At 47.4% G+C, this 15,985-nt stretch overlaps 3 protein-coding genes across 3 annotated transcripts; 1 reads left to right on the top strand and 2 right to left on the bottom strand.

Annotated features, from left to right (window-relative positions):
- Positions 1 to 781: 781 nt before the first annotated feature.
- LOC108023680 (probable peroxisomal acyl-coenzyme A oxidase 1) lies at positions 782 to 3,570 on the top strand. Its single transcript, XM_017093302.3, has 2 exons — positions 782 to 1,897; positions 2,328 to 3,570. The coding sequence occupies exons 1-2, from the start codon at positions 939 to 941 to the stop codon at positions 3,400 to 3,402; spliced, it is 2,034 nt and encodes a 677-aa protein (XP_016948791.1). The 5' UTR covers positions 782 to 938; the 3' UTR covers positions 3,403 to 3,570.
- A 229-nt stretch (positions 3,571 to 3,799) lies between these two features.
- LOC108023681 (leucine-rich repeat-containing protein 57) lies at positions 3,800 to 4,882 on the bottom strand. Its single transcript, XM_017093303.3, has one exon. It carries the CDS (start codon positions 4,659 to 4,661, stop codon positions 3,945 to 3,947), a length of 717 nt encoding a protein of 238 aa, XP_016948792.1. The 5' UTR covers positions 4,662 to 4,882; the 3' UTR covers positions 3,800 to 3,944.
- Positions 4,883 to 5,349: 467 nt separating this feature from the next.
- On the bottom strand, positions 5,350 to 15,224 carry LOC108023644 (innexin inx1). Its single transcript, XM_017093261.3, has 6 exons — positions 14,713 to 15,224; positions 9,324 to 9,767; positions 7,920 to 8,027; positions 6,927 to 7,082; positions 6,499 to 6,851; positions 5,350 to 6,421 (listed from the first exon to the last, which is right to left on the bottom strand). Exons 2-6 carry the CDS (start codon positions 9,570 to 9,572, stop codon positions 6,199 to 6,201), a joined length of 1,089 nt encoding a protein of 362 aa, XP_016948750.1. The 5' UTR covers positions 9,573 to 9,767; positions 14,713 to 15,224; the 3' UTR covers positions 5,350 to 6,198.
- Between the last annotated feature and the right edge of the window lie 761 nt (positions 15,225 to 15,985).

Here is a 15,985-nt window from a genome sequence, read left to right as displayed (position 1 = left end):
TTATGAGCATGTGTGTCAGGTAAAACCAAACCAAAGTGGAAGCGGAAAACGGGAGCCATCAATAATAAAATAAAATATATTTTACTGATTATAAATAAAATAAAAAGGAAGAAATCGAGATTACTTTATAGGTACTCCATTTCAGTCCTTTGTTATTATCGGTGCTGAGACGACCAGGAAAACACAAGAAGAGAGATCATTACGCACTTTGTCTCCTATCGCGGTAGGGTGAACCAACTTAAGTTAATATTTTAAACATTTACATTCTATGTATACGGCAAGAACAAGAAAACAAGCTAAATAAATACAAAAGTAACAAAAAATAAATACAAAAATAAAAACAAAAAAAACATACCTGGAGAGCCACCCAATTTCTCATGTATTCTCCACTCCACTTCACTCCACTAAATAAATGTATAATACTTATCGAGCTCCAACATCAAAACACAATCATAATGAGGTCCACCCTGGGGCGCAGACACTTTCAGAGGGGCTCAGTTCCCAGTTCAGTGACTCCTCTGCAGCAGCATCGGTTGGAGCACCAGTTGGAGCAGCCAGAGCGCGAAAGAGAGGCAGTGGTGGCCTCCAAAGGCGTAGGCAGGATGGTTTAAAGGGGTACCAACTTTTCATTAAGTGAGTAAAACCAAAACTATTATTATTTTTTAAATGAATATACATATATCCTGGTTAAACCCAGTGTATGCATAGGTTCATAAAATTTGTAATTCCAGCAAAGTAAATAATTTTTTGGAACACTGGGATACTGACTTAAAGGTCCCCCCAAAGCCCCGCCTTTGGTGACCTCGCTCTTATGTTTCGCGCTGCAAAAATGTGTTTTGGAGCCACCGATCCTCAGTGCAGTCGAGCCATTCGACCGGAGAAGTTGGCAAATCTTGGCGGAGCTTAGGGCCCGAGAAAGATCGAGAGCTTCAGCGACCATGTCTGTGAATGCGGATCTGCAGAGAGAGCGGGCGGCGGCCACTCTGGACAGCGAGGACTTTGCCCGCTGGTGGGCAGGTGGTTCCAGCCAGTTGGAGGAGCGGCGCGCCCTGGATCGCCTCTTCTACGACGATCCCGACTTCGCGGACGCAGTGCACCCTAGCTGCCTGTCCTACAAGGAGCGCTACGAGCAGACTGTGGCCCGGTCCACTCGCTTTCTGGCCAAGCTCCGGCAATGGCAGCGGGACAAGCAGCCACAACTCCAGCTCAGCGTGAACATGCTGAGGGACTTCCGGCTGCTCCTCTCCGGCTCCCTGGGCACTGGCCTCTTCCAGCAGAGCTTTCCCCTGCGCGTGCACTTCTCCATGTTCATGACCACACTGCTGAGCCAGGGCACCGAGGAGCAGCAGGCCCAGTGGCTGAATCGATCCTGGCACATGGACGGCGTCCTGGGCACCTACGCCCAAACGGAACTGGGTCACGGCACCTTTGTCCGGGGCCTAGAAACCCGCGCCGATTACGATCCTGAGAGGCAGGAGTTCGTCCTGAACACACCCACTCAGAGCGCCTATAAATGGTGGCCCGGGGGACTGGGTAACACCGCCAATGTGGCCATTGTCTTGGCCCAGCTCTACGTGAAGGGCAAGCACTATGGCCTGCAATCGTTTCTGGTGAGGATTCGGGACGAGAGGAGCCACGAGCCGCTGACTGGCGTCGATGTGGGCGACATAGGACCTCGTCTGGGGGGAAATGGCGTCAACAATGGTTTCCTGGGACTCCACAACGTGCGCATTCCCCGCAACCAAATGCTGATGAAGAACGCCCAGGTCCTGGCCGACGGAACCTTTGTCCAAGGCAGGCCTCCTTTGCTGCTCTACGGAACCATGGTCTATGTGCGCGTCATCACCCTGAAGGATGTGCTCTTTGGACTGCTGCAGGCGGCCACCATCGCCACCAGGTGACTATAAACCTCAATGGGATTACCACAGTTCGACGGTCTCTTGTTTTTTACCCCATAAAAGACGTCCAGTTGCAGAAATCTGGAAAGATTGTTGAGTTATCTGGGTGTCTTACGATAAGGATGGGTTTATCTTTTGCACTACTTTGCCACATATTTTCTCATGATTTTTTGTGGGGACCATCGTAAAGGGTGTTTAAATTTAGAAACACCATAATGAAGTATATAGATTGAGATAAGTATTAAAATAATATCTGACGTAGTTAGTAATCAACTCTTCTGATATGATATGCTTAGGGGATGAAGATTTCTTTTCAGAACCCTTATAGCATTCAGCTCAATAGTATATATATCCTTTGTATCTAAAGTTATTATTACAATTTCTACCCTTAAATAATCCATATAATCCATACCCGTGACTACTGCCCAGGTATTCCGTGGTGCGTCGCCAGAGCCGGATTGACGGGGATCAGCCGGAGGTCTCGGTGCTGGATCACATCACACAGCAGGCGAAGATCCTGCCGCAGATCGCCCGCGGAGTGTCCTACCGCCTGGTCTCCGACTGGCTGTGGCGCTTCTACGAGCAGGTGCTGCGACAACTGGAGGACGAGGGTGCGGGAGGACGCAACTCGCTGCCGGAGCTGCACGCCCTGAGCTGCTGCCTCAAGGCGGTGGCCACCGACGAGGCCAGCGAGGGCGTGGACCTGCTGCGCAAGAGCTGCGGCGGGCACGGCTTCCTCTCCTCGACCAACTTCGACAGCATCTACGGGCTGACCGCCGCCGCTTACACCTACGAGGGTGAGTACACGGTGCTCCTGCTGCAGACAGCTCGTTTTCTGGTGCGCCAGTATGTGGACAGCCTGAAGCGAAAGGTCCTGCCCTCCAGTGTCTCCTACTTGAGGGACACAGCCCGCCTGGTTTGGGGCAAGAATCTGGTTGCCAATTGTGTGCGAGCCCTGGAGATATCCGCCTTGGAGCAGGTGCGTCAGGCCTGGCAGAGCCAGAAGACCCATCAGTCCAGAAAGGTGAGTGCCGAGATGGCCAGCAATCTGGCCGGCAGGCAGCTCACCTCGGCTGCCATTGCCCACGCCCATGCCTTCTTCACGCGGAATGCTCTGGCCGAGTTGGAAGGCCTGCGAAAGAGGGGTGATCTTGGCCCGACTGTGTCCCTGGTTGTGGGCCAACTGGTGGAGCTCTTCGTCCTCGACACATTTCTGCGACAGTCGGGAAGCGTGCTGCGGTGGAACAATGACATCAATGGCAGCCAGCTTCGCTTCGTGGAGCGCCGCTACGAGGAGCTGCTGGCCCAGCTGCGTCCCAATGCGGTGGCCCTGGTGGACGGCTTCGACTTCCACGACCGTGTTCTGGGCTCCACGCTGGGCTGCCACGATGGCCGGGTCTACGAGCGGCTCATGGAGGAGGCGCGCAGGAATCCGGTCAACCAGGAGCCCGTCAACTCGTCCTTCTACAACCACTTGCTGCCCATGATGCGAGGAAAGCTGTGATGGGGTGATGATAACCCTTCCTGGGTTTTGTTTTTATTCACTTATTTTTTTACACTTCTTAAATGAATATGTTATCCACTGGGGATTTCCTTTGGTGGTCGCATCGAATTTGAAATACATTTAACCTAATTGTAAGCATACGATTTAAATAAAAATAATGCAAATACATACATTTATTACAAAAAATATATTTAAAAGCAATAGGAGCAAAGGCCCTGAACTAAACTTTAACAATATTGGAATGAAAGCAAAGTAATTAATCTAATATTTATAAAGTTTGCTTTCTCCCTTTACGATTGATGCAAAATAATCTCTAAAAGGAATAAACTTAAACCATTTTAATGTTTTAAATAGATCTCTCCACTTACCCTTCCGACCGATTAGCTTTCCCTTGGCGTAGATGTCTTTTCCGTTTTATTCATAACGATTTACACTGAAGGCATATTGAATTAAGCTATTAAATGAGTTTACGCTGATAAATAAGGGCTGGGAAACACACAAAAAAAGGGGACTGATTGGGGGTAATGGGAGTTCATCCGCATCTAGAACATCTTCTTCTTGACCGCCGTGTAGCGCTCCATGTAGACGTCGTAGCCATCGAGGTCGGTGAACTGCTTGGAGTTGAACAGATTGCCATCGACGGCCAGGTTGCAGATCTTTGAGTCCTTCAGGATGCGGGGCGTGAAGGCCGTCGCTTGCAGGCAGTTCTCCTCGAGCCTGAGGGTCTTCAGCTTGGGACACTCGGCCACGTCCTCGGCCAGCGAGGATATTTGGTTCTGGTTCAGGTTCAGCTCGGTCACATACAGACCGCCCACCTCGGAGGGCACCTCGGTGATCCTGTTCCGCGACAGATCGAGCACGTCCAGCTGCTTCAGGCCGCACAGCATGGAGGGGAACTCCTTCAGCTGGTTGTTGCTCAGGTTCACCGTCTTCAGGTGCGTGCAGTTGGCCAGCGTTTTGGGCAGCTTCGTCAGCAGGTTGTCCATCAGCAGGAGCACCTCCAGCTTGGCCAGTTCGCCGACCACCTCGTTGAGTTCCACCAGTCGGTTGCCGCTGAGATTGAGGTGCTTCAGCAGCGTCAGCTTGCCCAGCTCGTCGGGCACCCGTTCGAAGCGATTCTCGGAGAGATCCAGGGTCTTCAGCACGTTCGGGTAGGCCTTCAGTTGCGGTGGGAACTCCTGCAGGCGCTGCAGGGATATCTTCAGGATCCCCGTCTTCTGCGCCGTCTCCAAATGTTGTTTAATCTGTTTATTGCCCATTTTCCAGGCGTTTCCCCCAGGGAACTCAAGGCTTTCAGCTAATTAGTGGGTGGGTTGGTTGTGCGATGACTAATCCTGGTCCCGCACTCTGCCTAGTTTGTGGGCGCGGCCTGCTACGCTGGTTGGCCTTGCGTTTTACAGCGAAATGGACACTTTTGCTAAATTATAGTTTTATTTATTTATTTTCCTCCGTTTATCGATATCAAGAGCGTGATTTGATATCGAATAGTGGCTCAGTATGAACGTAGCTCAACTCTAGTGAAAATACCAAAAATACTAGTACTAAAAATACTAAATATTTTCCTCAGCTTATCGATATCAAGAGCGTGACTTGATATCGAATAGTGGCTCAGTATGAACGTAGTTCAACTCTAGTGAAAATACCAAAAATACTAGTACTAAAAATACTAAACATTTGCCTCCGCTTATCGATATCAAGAGCGTGATTTGATATCGAATAGTGGCTCAGTTCAACTCTGGTGAAAATACCAAAAATGCTAATACTAAAAATACTAAATATAGCCAAAATAAATTGGTTCCAGGCTTGGCTATATTTAAAGCCGTGTCACAAACCACACTTGAATTTATTTCGAGTACAATTGATTTTTGCTTTCTCTAATTGGCTTTCTTAGTTTAGTTTGCGACATTTAGCACATTTTAAAATATATAAAAATCCCAAAAACAGTACTCTTAATTTTTCGCCAGTTGTAAAAAGTTTTTTATTTGATATCATATTTTAGTCAAAAATATATATATGTATACATATATTTATAAAACCTTAGCAATTTTCGCCTAAAACTACACAATAAACTTAACATAGCGCAATATATTCTCATCAGTTTTTTCCCCAAAAAACTCGTGTGTTCAAAACGCTTCCGATGGAAATCTAGACAGTATTATTATGAAAGACTCAAGCAATATTTATTGTTATCATTTTACCGGTTGGATCCGAAGCGTTCAAACATTACTTAATATCATGCAAAAATAGTATCTCTTCTTTTTTTGGGGGGATTCTCCTTTTCGTTTCAGTGATGTTGTCTATTTATAAATAAGAACTATCATTAAATTAGAGTTTAAAATTAGGAAAAAAAAAGATTTTGTTTGCAGAAAAAAACACAAGGAAAATCTCATCTTTTTTGTCTTGTTATAATTGACGCAAAATCAAAAAATAAAAATAAAATAAAAGGATTGTCTTTTCTGCCAAGCGATTCGAGTTGTGATCATTGATTAATTCATGTTTATGATAGCTTTGGGCTTGGGGGAGGGGGAAGGGGAAGAGGGGCCTTTGGGGAGGGGTTCGAAGGTCAGGGCTTAATCACAGAACTACCAAAGGGGCGCGGGGCGCGGGGCGTGGCTCTGTCCTGGTCTTTACTTTCAACTAAGTAGTATGATTTGTGCTAAATAAAATAATAATAATCCAAAACAGAATTTGGAGCTCGGGGTTTTCGGACAAAATGATGGGGGATCTTCAGGCAGGGCGTTGATATATCGTAGGGCATGTCGGGGCATCGGCTCATGTATCGCGTGTACATCTGGTCTACTTGGCACGGTCGTGCTTGGAGGGCTCCACCTGCTTGGCGAACTCGCTCATCACGTCCTTGTAGATGACCGGATCGAGGTTGCGGCCCAGCATGTAGATGAGCCACCAGTCGCCGATGTCCAGCTTCCGGGACAGCGAGCGACAGATCTCCATGGGAATCATGCGGTTGCGGGCGTTCAGCAGGCGGGGCCGGAACTTCGGCATGAAGATAATGCAGCCACTGCAAAGCGATGAGGGAGAAGGAGTTCCATTAAACCAAGGCTGGTCATACACATCTATGAATATACCGCATCTTACCGGAACACTATCAGTCCGATGAGCAGGACGAGCAGAATCCAGAACCAGAACCAGATGAACACGTACGTCTTCTCGTTCACAATGTTCAGCGGCAGGATGCAGAGGGAGTCGTGCTTCTGCAGCGAGCCGGAGGCACCGTACTTGTGGAAGGTGCACTTGGTGACCCGCGGGAACACATAGACCATGGGGTCCATCCGCTGCTCCTGCGGAACGTCCGAGAGTTTCATGATGTTGGTGCCGTACGAGAAGAACTCGCCGTCGAAGAAGCGGTTCATCAGGTACATCTGCACGATGATGTTGACGCAGCAGAGGACCTCGCAGGCCCAGTACCGGATGGCGTACAGCTTGTGGCGCTGGAGGGGATAGGGGATAATGCGTATGCGATGTAGAATACGGATATAGGTGCTCTACGACTACGGGGAACCCACCTTCACGTGCTTGATCAGGTAGTCCAGCAGGGCGTCGCGCTTCGCCTCCTTCTCCTCGCGAGTGCAGATCGTGATGTTCAGGCCCATCACAATCATGCGCATCAGGCCGCCCTCGAACTTGTTCCACAGGAACTTGGGCGTGTAGCAGGCCATGGCCTGCAATGCATAGAAATGGTACAACACGGGACTCTAATTAGTTTGGATACTGCACATATTCCCATTGCGAAATCCGCACACCTGATGAACCCATTTCCACCCTTCGCCCCACTGCGCTGTTTGCCTCTGTCAACTGGTGTATCTTGTGTCAATAGTTCGGGAATCTGTTTCGACAAGCATTTTTATTGAAATCCGCAGAAGCAATTGACACATTGCCGTCGATGTTGCTGCTGAGTAAGTGCCACTGCTGATGTTGTCCGCGCTGTTTAGCAAGTCATTAATTATATTTGGTGTTTCGCAAGTCCAAAGCACTTTGTTTCCGTCGCTTGGGAAATATACATTGACCCATTCGCGTCTCGGGTGCAGAGAGAGAAAAAGTTCACTTGATTTGGAGGATCTCCAAGAAATGAGAGGTTCTGCTCGAAGAAATCTAATCGTAATGAGGTAGATACGCAGGCAACTAGGGAGCATTGCACCCAAGAAAAAGGTGGGCAAATTTCGGCCAGTGTATAGCCCTCCCCTGAGCTGCCTACATATCCACGCATGCCACGCACTCAATTGAACTTAATTGGAGCGATTGCCTCCGTGGCGAAGAATCGAGACCACAAGCAAAGTGAGCACATAGCTGCACAGAAAAAAATGGGTGGTTCATTTAGCACTTCCCCATAATACAGTTGTGGCATACCCGAGATCTTAATCTTGGGAAATAAACAATGGAAAGGTGTGAATTTGCGAGTACCCCAACCTTGGAGAAGTGCTAACTGAAATCTTCGATTATCAAGTTCAAGACGACATACTTGTTCTGTGGACCTGGAAGAGACAGGTATTGGAACTCACCTGGAAGAAGAGCACGAAGCACACCCACTGGTAGTAGGTGTAGTACTTCTTGGCATCCTCGTCGCCAAAGTCGTTGGCCACCCCGGGATGGGCCACCTCGCGGCCAACCTGCAAACACAAAATACGAAGAGGATAAATAAAAGTGCACACTAAATAAATGAAAGCCCCACAAAGATCATCTATTATTTTCTCAGGAGCTGCAGACCGTAATCCACACAATCTGTCACCTCCATCGGATAGGCACAATTAAGCCGACTAAACGGCCACTCGGGTTCCCAGGCCAGGTACCCGCACGGTTGCCCGACTTATTCCGCCCACCCACTCCCCCGAAGCAGGCTCAGTCCACTTAGTTAGTGCGACTTGGCGGGTAATTTGATCGGTCAACTGCCGAAAACAAAAAATATTTCCACGAAGTCGTGGAGTAGGAGTTATCGGGCTGTTTCCTGCCTGCATGAAATATGAGCCCATTCCCTGTGGAGCTGTACACGGCGAGAAAATGATGTGTACCTCGTAGTGATGATTTAAACAGTTTATTATTTGGTGATGCTAGCTAAGATTTGCAGATCAAATCGATATCATAATGAAATAATTGTGATATATTCATAAAGTATCTATTATTGCACCATGATTTCATCCCTCACTCCTTATAAGTACCTTATAAGTATCTTAGATGGACTGAAGTAGTCTGCGCACAGTGGTCTGAAAGTGGAACTAGTTGACCCTTGCTGAATTGAATTGATCTCCGACCAGTTCTTTTCTGCCAGTGCTGGGGGACACTGGAGTTCCACCGGTGGGGAATTCAATTTCGGGGTTTGGTGTTCTTGATTGTGCTCTTTCCCCCAGAGCCGATTGTACAAATCGCAGCCCGCAGCAGAGAGGAGGAAGGAGCCGACAACGCCCAGTTTATAATTGCTTTATAGGCCGGGCATGAGTTATGTGTGTGCACTACACACATCATGTGTGCTCTGTGTGTATGGAACACCTCCCGAGGGTCGGACGTGTCCGGCGTACAGAAAACTTGACAGGCAGGCAAAAACAGAGAAGGGAAGGGGTATTGTATGAAGGGGATCTGCAGAGTAGACGAGAATGCCCTTTTAGTAGTGATGGATCGGGATCGAAGAGGAAGTTGGGACTTATGGGGCCTCTTCTGAACGGAAATGGAACTACGGAGTTCTAACAAAGCTCTGTATAAGAAGGATTTGCTAGGGCCACCTTAATACATCTTAGTTGACGAACTTGGAAATGGAAACCGCGTAATAACTATAGAATCCTAATAAAGCTGTCTGAAGGAAGTAGGATTTGATAGATTCCCATCTTAATATATTGCGAAACCAGGCAGAGTCCTCGGGTGCCAAGCTGTTTCCAGCCCTATCCCATAATACCACCTATGTCTCCCCCACTCACCTGTCTGCGGAAGGCATCCGGCATGGTGAAGGTGCTGTGGATCCAGCAGAACGTGTTGACCACGTGCGGCGGGACCCCGTTGACGATGCAGCTGATCGGCTGGCCCACGTACTGGGTGGCGGTGATGATCAGGCTGCAGGTGAGCAGCAGCACCGTGGTGAAGGAGTTGTGCAGCCGGAAGACGGCGTTGTCCGTCTGGATGTCCTGCCACTTGAGGTAGCTCTTCAGGCTACCCAGCAACTTGTACATCTTGGCACAGCTTGGGTCTCGGTGGGCGAAGCGGGATCGGGATCGGGATCGGAGTCAGGATCTCTTCCTCCGGGCAGTGCGGTCTATGGCCCGAAACGAAATCTGGTCTCTAGGCTAGGCGCGTTCTCAGCTTTCTCTTGCCGGTTCTTGTCTTGTTTCGAGTTCTCCTGGCCTTCAGCTTGCGATGCATATCAACTGCAAGAATGAAATGTGGTTAGTAATCGCTGCAGTTCCAACCGATCCAATGGAAATCGAGTCGATCTCCATTGCCCCCAATTTAATTTCTGTGTAGGCACTGGGCGCAGGTACACGGCTGCTATCTGCCACCCGGGTATCTGTGAAGTACACATCGCTGATTGGGCGACAGGCAACACCTAGCAATTGAAGTTCGCCGAAGTGAGACCACTTCGTGGTGAGCCCCGAACCTCTGATTGATAAATGCGCAGAGCGTGGGTATTTTGGCATAAATCAACATCAACTAATAGAATCTCGAGACGGTTTCAATTTCAATTAAAGATACTTTTCGCAGCGGCTCGGCTCAGCTGGGAAAATTGATGCGCCATTTAAGCGACCAATTGCCATTTGCTCCACTTGCCTCTGTGGCCCGCTGCCATCTGAGACGGATTCCAATTCCGAGTCCGCTCCTCTCCCCCCTGCCCGGCAGGGAGAGCACCCAACTGGGGGCAATGCACCGCCGCTGAGTGGTCCCCCGGTTCCTCCGGCTCCCCTCGCGATCTCTGTGCAACGCAGTTGACCCAAGCGCCACTGGGAGACCCGTCTCAACTATGTTAAGTCGTTACGGTTTCTTGTCTTGCGGCGTTCCGATCTTGAGGAGGCTTCTCCACGACTACCAGCGCGATCCGAGTATTTTAAAAACTATTTATCGATCTAACTTAGTCGACAAAATCGTTTGTACCGGAAGTCCCTCTCCCGTTTTTCCGCCAAAAATTGAGGATTTTTGAGTAAAATCTGAATTTCAAAAAAAGATGATACAATCCCCTACGAAAAATAAAAAAAAGGGTCAAAAAATAAATTTTTCTTAAAGTTATTGAATTTGATAGCTTAGGACGCCAGCTGATCAAAACTGTCGCTCTTTTCGTTGTAAGTCTTGATTTGGCCAAATTACGACTAAAAACCCCCCAAAAATAGAGGATTTTGACTAAAACCTGAATTTCAAAAAATCACGATACAACCCCTTACAAAAAATGAAAAAATCGGTCAAAAAATAAACTTTTGTAAAAATTATTGAATTTGATAGCTTAGCCCGCCAGCTGCTCAAAACAGTCGCTCTTTTGGCTGTACGTCTTGATTTGGCAAAACTAGATCGAAAAACGGCTTAAAATATGAGTATTTTTTAGCAAAATCGAAATTCCATTTTTTTTTTGTCCTTACAAGCTAGTGTTCTGACTGCCGAAACGCAAGTAATGGTCAGAACAAAGAATGCCGTACCTCGTTAGACTCGTTATTTTATGTGCAATCGATAGATATTCAAACCTAAAAATGATAGTTTTTTAACCTTCTTATCAAAAAAATGTTGTGTAAGAATAAATGAGAACATTTTATGAAATATCGTTATTGTTATCGGAGGTTCCTAGCTTGTGTTACATATCATAAATGATTTTAACGTCTTGGGCCTGCTTCCAGTGTAGTCGTGAGTTCTGAAGAGAACATTTCAATTGATCCCGAGCTCACCGGCACTTTGATGAAAATCTAAACTCCCCGAGGTGTAGGCCCCCACACATAAATTGCCTCCTTCCTGGCCCGAACCCCGCCCCTCGTTTCTGCGCCCCCTCAACGCTTGGCTGGCTCTGCCTTTGCTTTTGGAGCTGCCTATCAACACACATGTACAGACAATGGCCCGCCGCCCGCCGCCCACCGCCCACCGCCCACTTCCTCCCACCTGTCCTCCCATTTCCACATTTCCACACCGCAACACACTGCAGCTGGCACTTGTTGTTGATTGTCTTCGTTTTCCTAGGCATTTTCATTGCCAAGGCCGTGGGGACCGTGGACGGCGAGTGCTGCGGCCAGAAGTTGATAGTCGCGGATTTAGTGGAATTCTCGCTGTGCAAATTGCAATTTGTTTCGGTTGCGAAAGGGGGGGAAATGGGAAACCCGAGGGGCTAGTTTAGGTGTCAGCTCTGCCAATTGTTTTGCGTAAAGGTCGTCGCAACTGCATTAATGTTATTTACGTGCCGCCGCCTGACAATCGCCTATTTTGGAATACCCTTAAATCTGGGGTAATGGCGGTTTTACAACTAAGTTATGATCGGGAATGACTTGGTTGCACAGCCCAGAAGAGTAACTAAGGATTGTTAAGCTATAGTACTCCATGAATGCATATATTGATCAGTTTTCCCGTGTTTTCTGCTCGGGCGAAGCTGTAATTCCCAACCAGTTAAAGACTCTGCATGTAAAACGTAATAATTCCCAACCAGTTATAGCACACTGCATGTAAAATGTAATAATTCCCAACCAGTTAAAGACACTGCATGTAAAACGTAACAATTCACAACCAGTTATATATATGTAAAATAGTATTAAAATAATAACTAGTGCAGCAAATATTTTTCAAAAGCTTTGCTTAAATTGAAAAGGAAAAACGTGTACCTAACACTTCGCCCACACAAATGCCCCTTTTGAGTAACATGTTGTTTTGCTTTCACAATTTCCAGTGCTGTTTCAGTTGGCAAATTTATTTAGTCGCTGTCATTGCTGGTTTTTCTAGGGGCCGTACACTTTGTTGTCGGGTCTTTTGAAAGCTTCGGCATGCTTAACCTTAACATGAATGCAAACAGCGCACGAGAACTGCAATGGCAATTGCCATATTGCCATATTGCACTGGCAATTGCATTTGGAATCTGAGTTTTTCTGTTTTCTGCTTTTGTTTTGCGGGAGTCTGTCTCTTGAAGTTGTGACGTCAACTTAATTGCATTCGACTGTACAACGAGTTATTTCTGAGTCGGGCCGAGTTGAATCATTTTCATTAGGGTTTGGTTGGTGTGTTTTTGGGTTAGCAGCTGGTCGCCAGAGCGGAAGTTGCCCTTCGGGTGTGCGTGTGTGCCGCACTCTAGGGGTGGCATCGGAACAGAGGCACGACTCACGCACAGGAAGTGCAAATATTCAGGGATCCGTGGGTCACAACCTTAGCAGATCCCTAGGTGAGATACCACATGGACAAGCCCTAAATCAAGCAGGTAATAATAGAAAACGGATAATAAATATTGGCTGAAAGACTGCAGACTGACAGTCAATCATCATGAAGTCTTTGAAAAAAGAGATAATAAAATCTGCATAATATTTGCAAAAACTAATCACTCAAGCTTATTATATGACATCAGCCCATATTTAATCTCTCATTTTTAATAGCGACTTAGAAAGCTGTACAAACTAAAATGTATCTGGAAAGAACATTAATTAGAGGAGAGTAGCTGGTAACACGTTCTAAGGTGCAAATAATGGGGATAACTGAAGTCCGATAGCTATCGCCTCACGCTGTCATCGCTAGCGATCTATTTGCGTGGCAGCTGGCCCAGAACCAAGCCTTTCTGGTCATCCACTTCTGCGGCTGGTGACTTGGCCTGCACCCGGGGAGGATCGGATCGTGTGGTATGGGATCGTTAGAACGGAGAAACCGCAGCATAGCGTGCTCGTAATAGGGAGACCGAGAGTGGGGGCGAGGGTGGGAAGGAGTACAGGTGGTTGGGCCCTGTGGTGCCCTCTACGTGCTCCGCCCCCATTTGAATCCCCGACTGGAGACACATGCTCGAATACAATGAGTCGCCACTGTGCTGCGTCACCTAAATTGACCATTTCCGTTTGGAGGGGGCAGGAATTTGTGGGGGGCGGGGCCCCAGTGGAGAGGGGTTATCTTTGGGATGCGAAGAGAGGAGATGCCATAGATGTCGCCGAACCCGTCAGACGGGCTACTTCTAAGGCAAGCCGATACACGGGAAAAACAGATGATAATCCATTTCTTCGGTCGTCTCAAATCGTATGAATCCTGTCTATGTTCAGGGATGATCCGAAACATATGTGATATTTCTTTCAGTGCATATAAGACACGAAAAATGATGAAGCGGGAAGATTCTTGGGAAATAACGAGGAAGAGGAAACGAAAGAAAAGAGGGGATAAAGGTGAGGGGAGAGCTAATAGGAGGCATCCCAAAGAGGAAATGAAAAGTATGCTGCGAGACAGAAGCATCACGAGGAAAATCTGAAAGACTCAGTTAGCCACAAGATGGAAAACTGTTGGAGAAGCGAGGAGAACAAGCTCATTCTTTAACCGTGATTGGATGTAATAGGAACATGAATAGCTATTGTAGGGAAAGTAAAAGCCCCCAATACTATTTGCCATATCATCTCTGGAGCTAGCTCGGAACCCATCTGTGTGCAATTACAAGTCGAAATAATGCCGATCATAATCAACTGACGTAATGGAAAGCAAACAATGCCCAGATTGTCTTCGCAATAGCATATCTGAACATAAAGATCTTTCAGGTGCCGCACAAGAATCTGTTCAGCTCCATGAAGAGAGGCTTCTGTTCGGTTTGAAACAGTGAAGCTGATGATAGCGGCACTCTAGCAATCTAACCCGAAGAATTCTTATATACTAAAGTGGTATAACCTTCTAGAGCTGATGATAGAGGCACTATACCATCTTTAACCCGAAGAATTCTTATAAACTATAGTGGTACAACCTTCTAGAGCTGATGATAGAGGCACTATATCATCTTTAACCCGAGAACTATAGTGGGGTAACCTTCTGGTACTTTCTATATCATCTTAAAGCCCCATAATCTGCGTAAGAGCCCTGGAATCTCTCGACTTGTGACAGCCGCCGATCAGTCCAATTGGCTCAAATGGGCTCTAATCAAAGCGGGGCTCCGAGGCTGACATCCCGCCTAATCTCGGGGCACTATGCTATAGTTATACAACCGATCCGGACGCCTGTAGCTCCGTCCCTGTCGCCCACCTGGGCTCTCTGCTCTTCAGAAGTCATCGCTGCTAAGCGAAAGCTCGGCTCGGCGAAAGCTCGGCTTCCCATCTTAGACAGCTTTCGCGGGAGATGGAGAATGCACTCCTCTGCCTTTCCCTAGCTCTTCGACACTGTTTTGGATGATATTGGGGGTGGACTTACGCAGAATTCCGTTGTCTTCTCGGCTCTTCTTCTGGCTTGCGGTTCGCTTTCTTCGCCTTATTTTTGTCACAGCATGGCCTGTGCGCGTGTGTGCGTTGTTGTTTTGGGGCTGCTTCCCTTCTCCTGGGTTTTTGTATTATTTTCGAATCAGCTGCCAGGTGGCCGTAGAATTTGCATGGAACAGGTTCTCGAATGCAGCCTACAGTGCCTCAAATAAGTGTATTTTCGAAAAATCGGTTGGCAAGTCAAAAAAAAACCGCGCACACACACTCACTGCAAAAAATACGAACGCAAAACGGAAGGTATTCCAAAAAATGTGTCGATTAGTTTTTTTCAGAACTGTCTGGTCGAATTCCGTGTGCGGTGAACAGGGACTTTTCCCGATTTTCGCTGGGTGCTGGCTGTGTTTCGAATTTTTTGTGATTTTCCTGTGTTTTCGAGCGCCGCGTAGACGCTCGCAATGGCTTTTGTAGCACGCTGTCGCCGTCGCCGTCGACTGCCGCTTGGTTTTCAAATTTCACAGCAAAACTCAAAACCCATTCCATTCTCATTCCATTTCCCATTCCGCACCATTCCGCTCTCCGTTTCCAAGCCGTTCTCTCGCGCTCTCCGAACAGCTGGCGCGGCGAGAGCGGCCAGCGTTTCGGTTTTTAATTCGCTCTTTTCGGGCGCGCTCTCTCTCTCTCTCTCTCCCGCGCCGAGCTCCCACTCTGTCGCTCGCTCTCCGCCGCTCTCAAATGTTTATTTAAACGAATTAAGCCTTAAATTAAACTGATCGCTAGCAATGAACTAAAATTGGAGCAGCAATTGCCCAGGAGATATACCTCAGTGCCACCCCCTCGGCGGGTCTTCGAGCCCCTTTCCCCATTGCCGCCTAGCGTAACTCCTTCCCTGCTCGGCTGACTCCAATTTCGACTTTTGTCCACTTATTTTCGTTCGTTTTGGCCCTCTGGTTCGATTTTCTTTTGTCTTGGCTTACGAAAAGGTGAGGAAAAACTTGAAATTCTTATGTCTGCACTGCGAGAAATCGTGGCACTGCGATCTTAAAGGGTATCCATAAGATGGTTTTGTGAGGTACAATCTGAGAGTACACTGAGAAAAATCAGGGACTTTTGAAGTTATACAAAAATATCTCTTTTTTTATGTATTTTTTATATATTATTTAACTGATCCTTGTTCAATCTCCGAAAGCGCTACTGATCTAGTTTTTGTAGCTCTGCATGGCAATCGTCTTCAATCTGCGGGTGAGCTCTTCTAAAATTAAATATGCATT

The sequence above is a fragment of the Drosophila biarmipes genome, chromosome X (genome assembly GCF_025231255.1).
Source record: "Drosophila biarmipes strain raj3 chromosome X, RU_DBia_V1.1, whole genome shotgun sequence".
Classification (NCBI taxonomy): Eukaryota; Metazoa; Arthropoda; class Insecta; order Diptera; family Drosophilidae; genus Drosophila; species Drosophila biarmipes.
The sequence above is the reverse complement of the archived record's forward strand: the minus strand, read 5'-3'. Positions and strand labels throughout refer to the sequence as shown.

What these genes read in the sequence shown, in the direction of transcription:
- LOC108023644 (XM_017093261.3), bottom strand. Translation starts at nt 9,572, where the DNA reads ATGTACAAGTTGCTGGGTAGCCTGAAGAGCTACCTCAAGTGGCAGGAC. An exon ending in CGGATGCCTTCCGCAGACAG is followed by an intron (nt 8,028 to 9,323) that starts GTGAGTGGGGGA and finishes TTGTGTTTGCAG; the next exon opens with GTTGGCCGCGAGGTGGCCCA. An exon ending in ATCGGACTGATAGTGTTCCG is followed by an intron (nt 6,422 to 6,498) that starts GTAAGATGCGGT and finishes ATCGCTTTGCAG; the next exon opens with TGGCTGCATTATCTTCATGC.
- LOC108023680 (XM_017093302.3), top strand. Translation starts at nt 939, where the DNA reads ATGTCTGTGAATGCGGATCTGCAGAGAGAGCGGGCGGCGGCCACTCTG. An exon ending in GCGGCCACCATCGCCACCAG is followed by an intron (nt 1,898 to 2,327) that starts GTGACTATAAAC and finishes ACTACTGCCCAG; the next exon opens with GTATTCCGTGGTGCGTCGCC.
- LOC108023681 (XM_017093303.3), bottom strand. Translation starts at nt 4,661, where the DNA reads ATGGGCAATAAACAGATTAAACAACATTTGGAGACGGCGCAGAAGACG.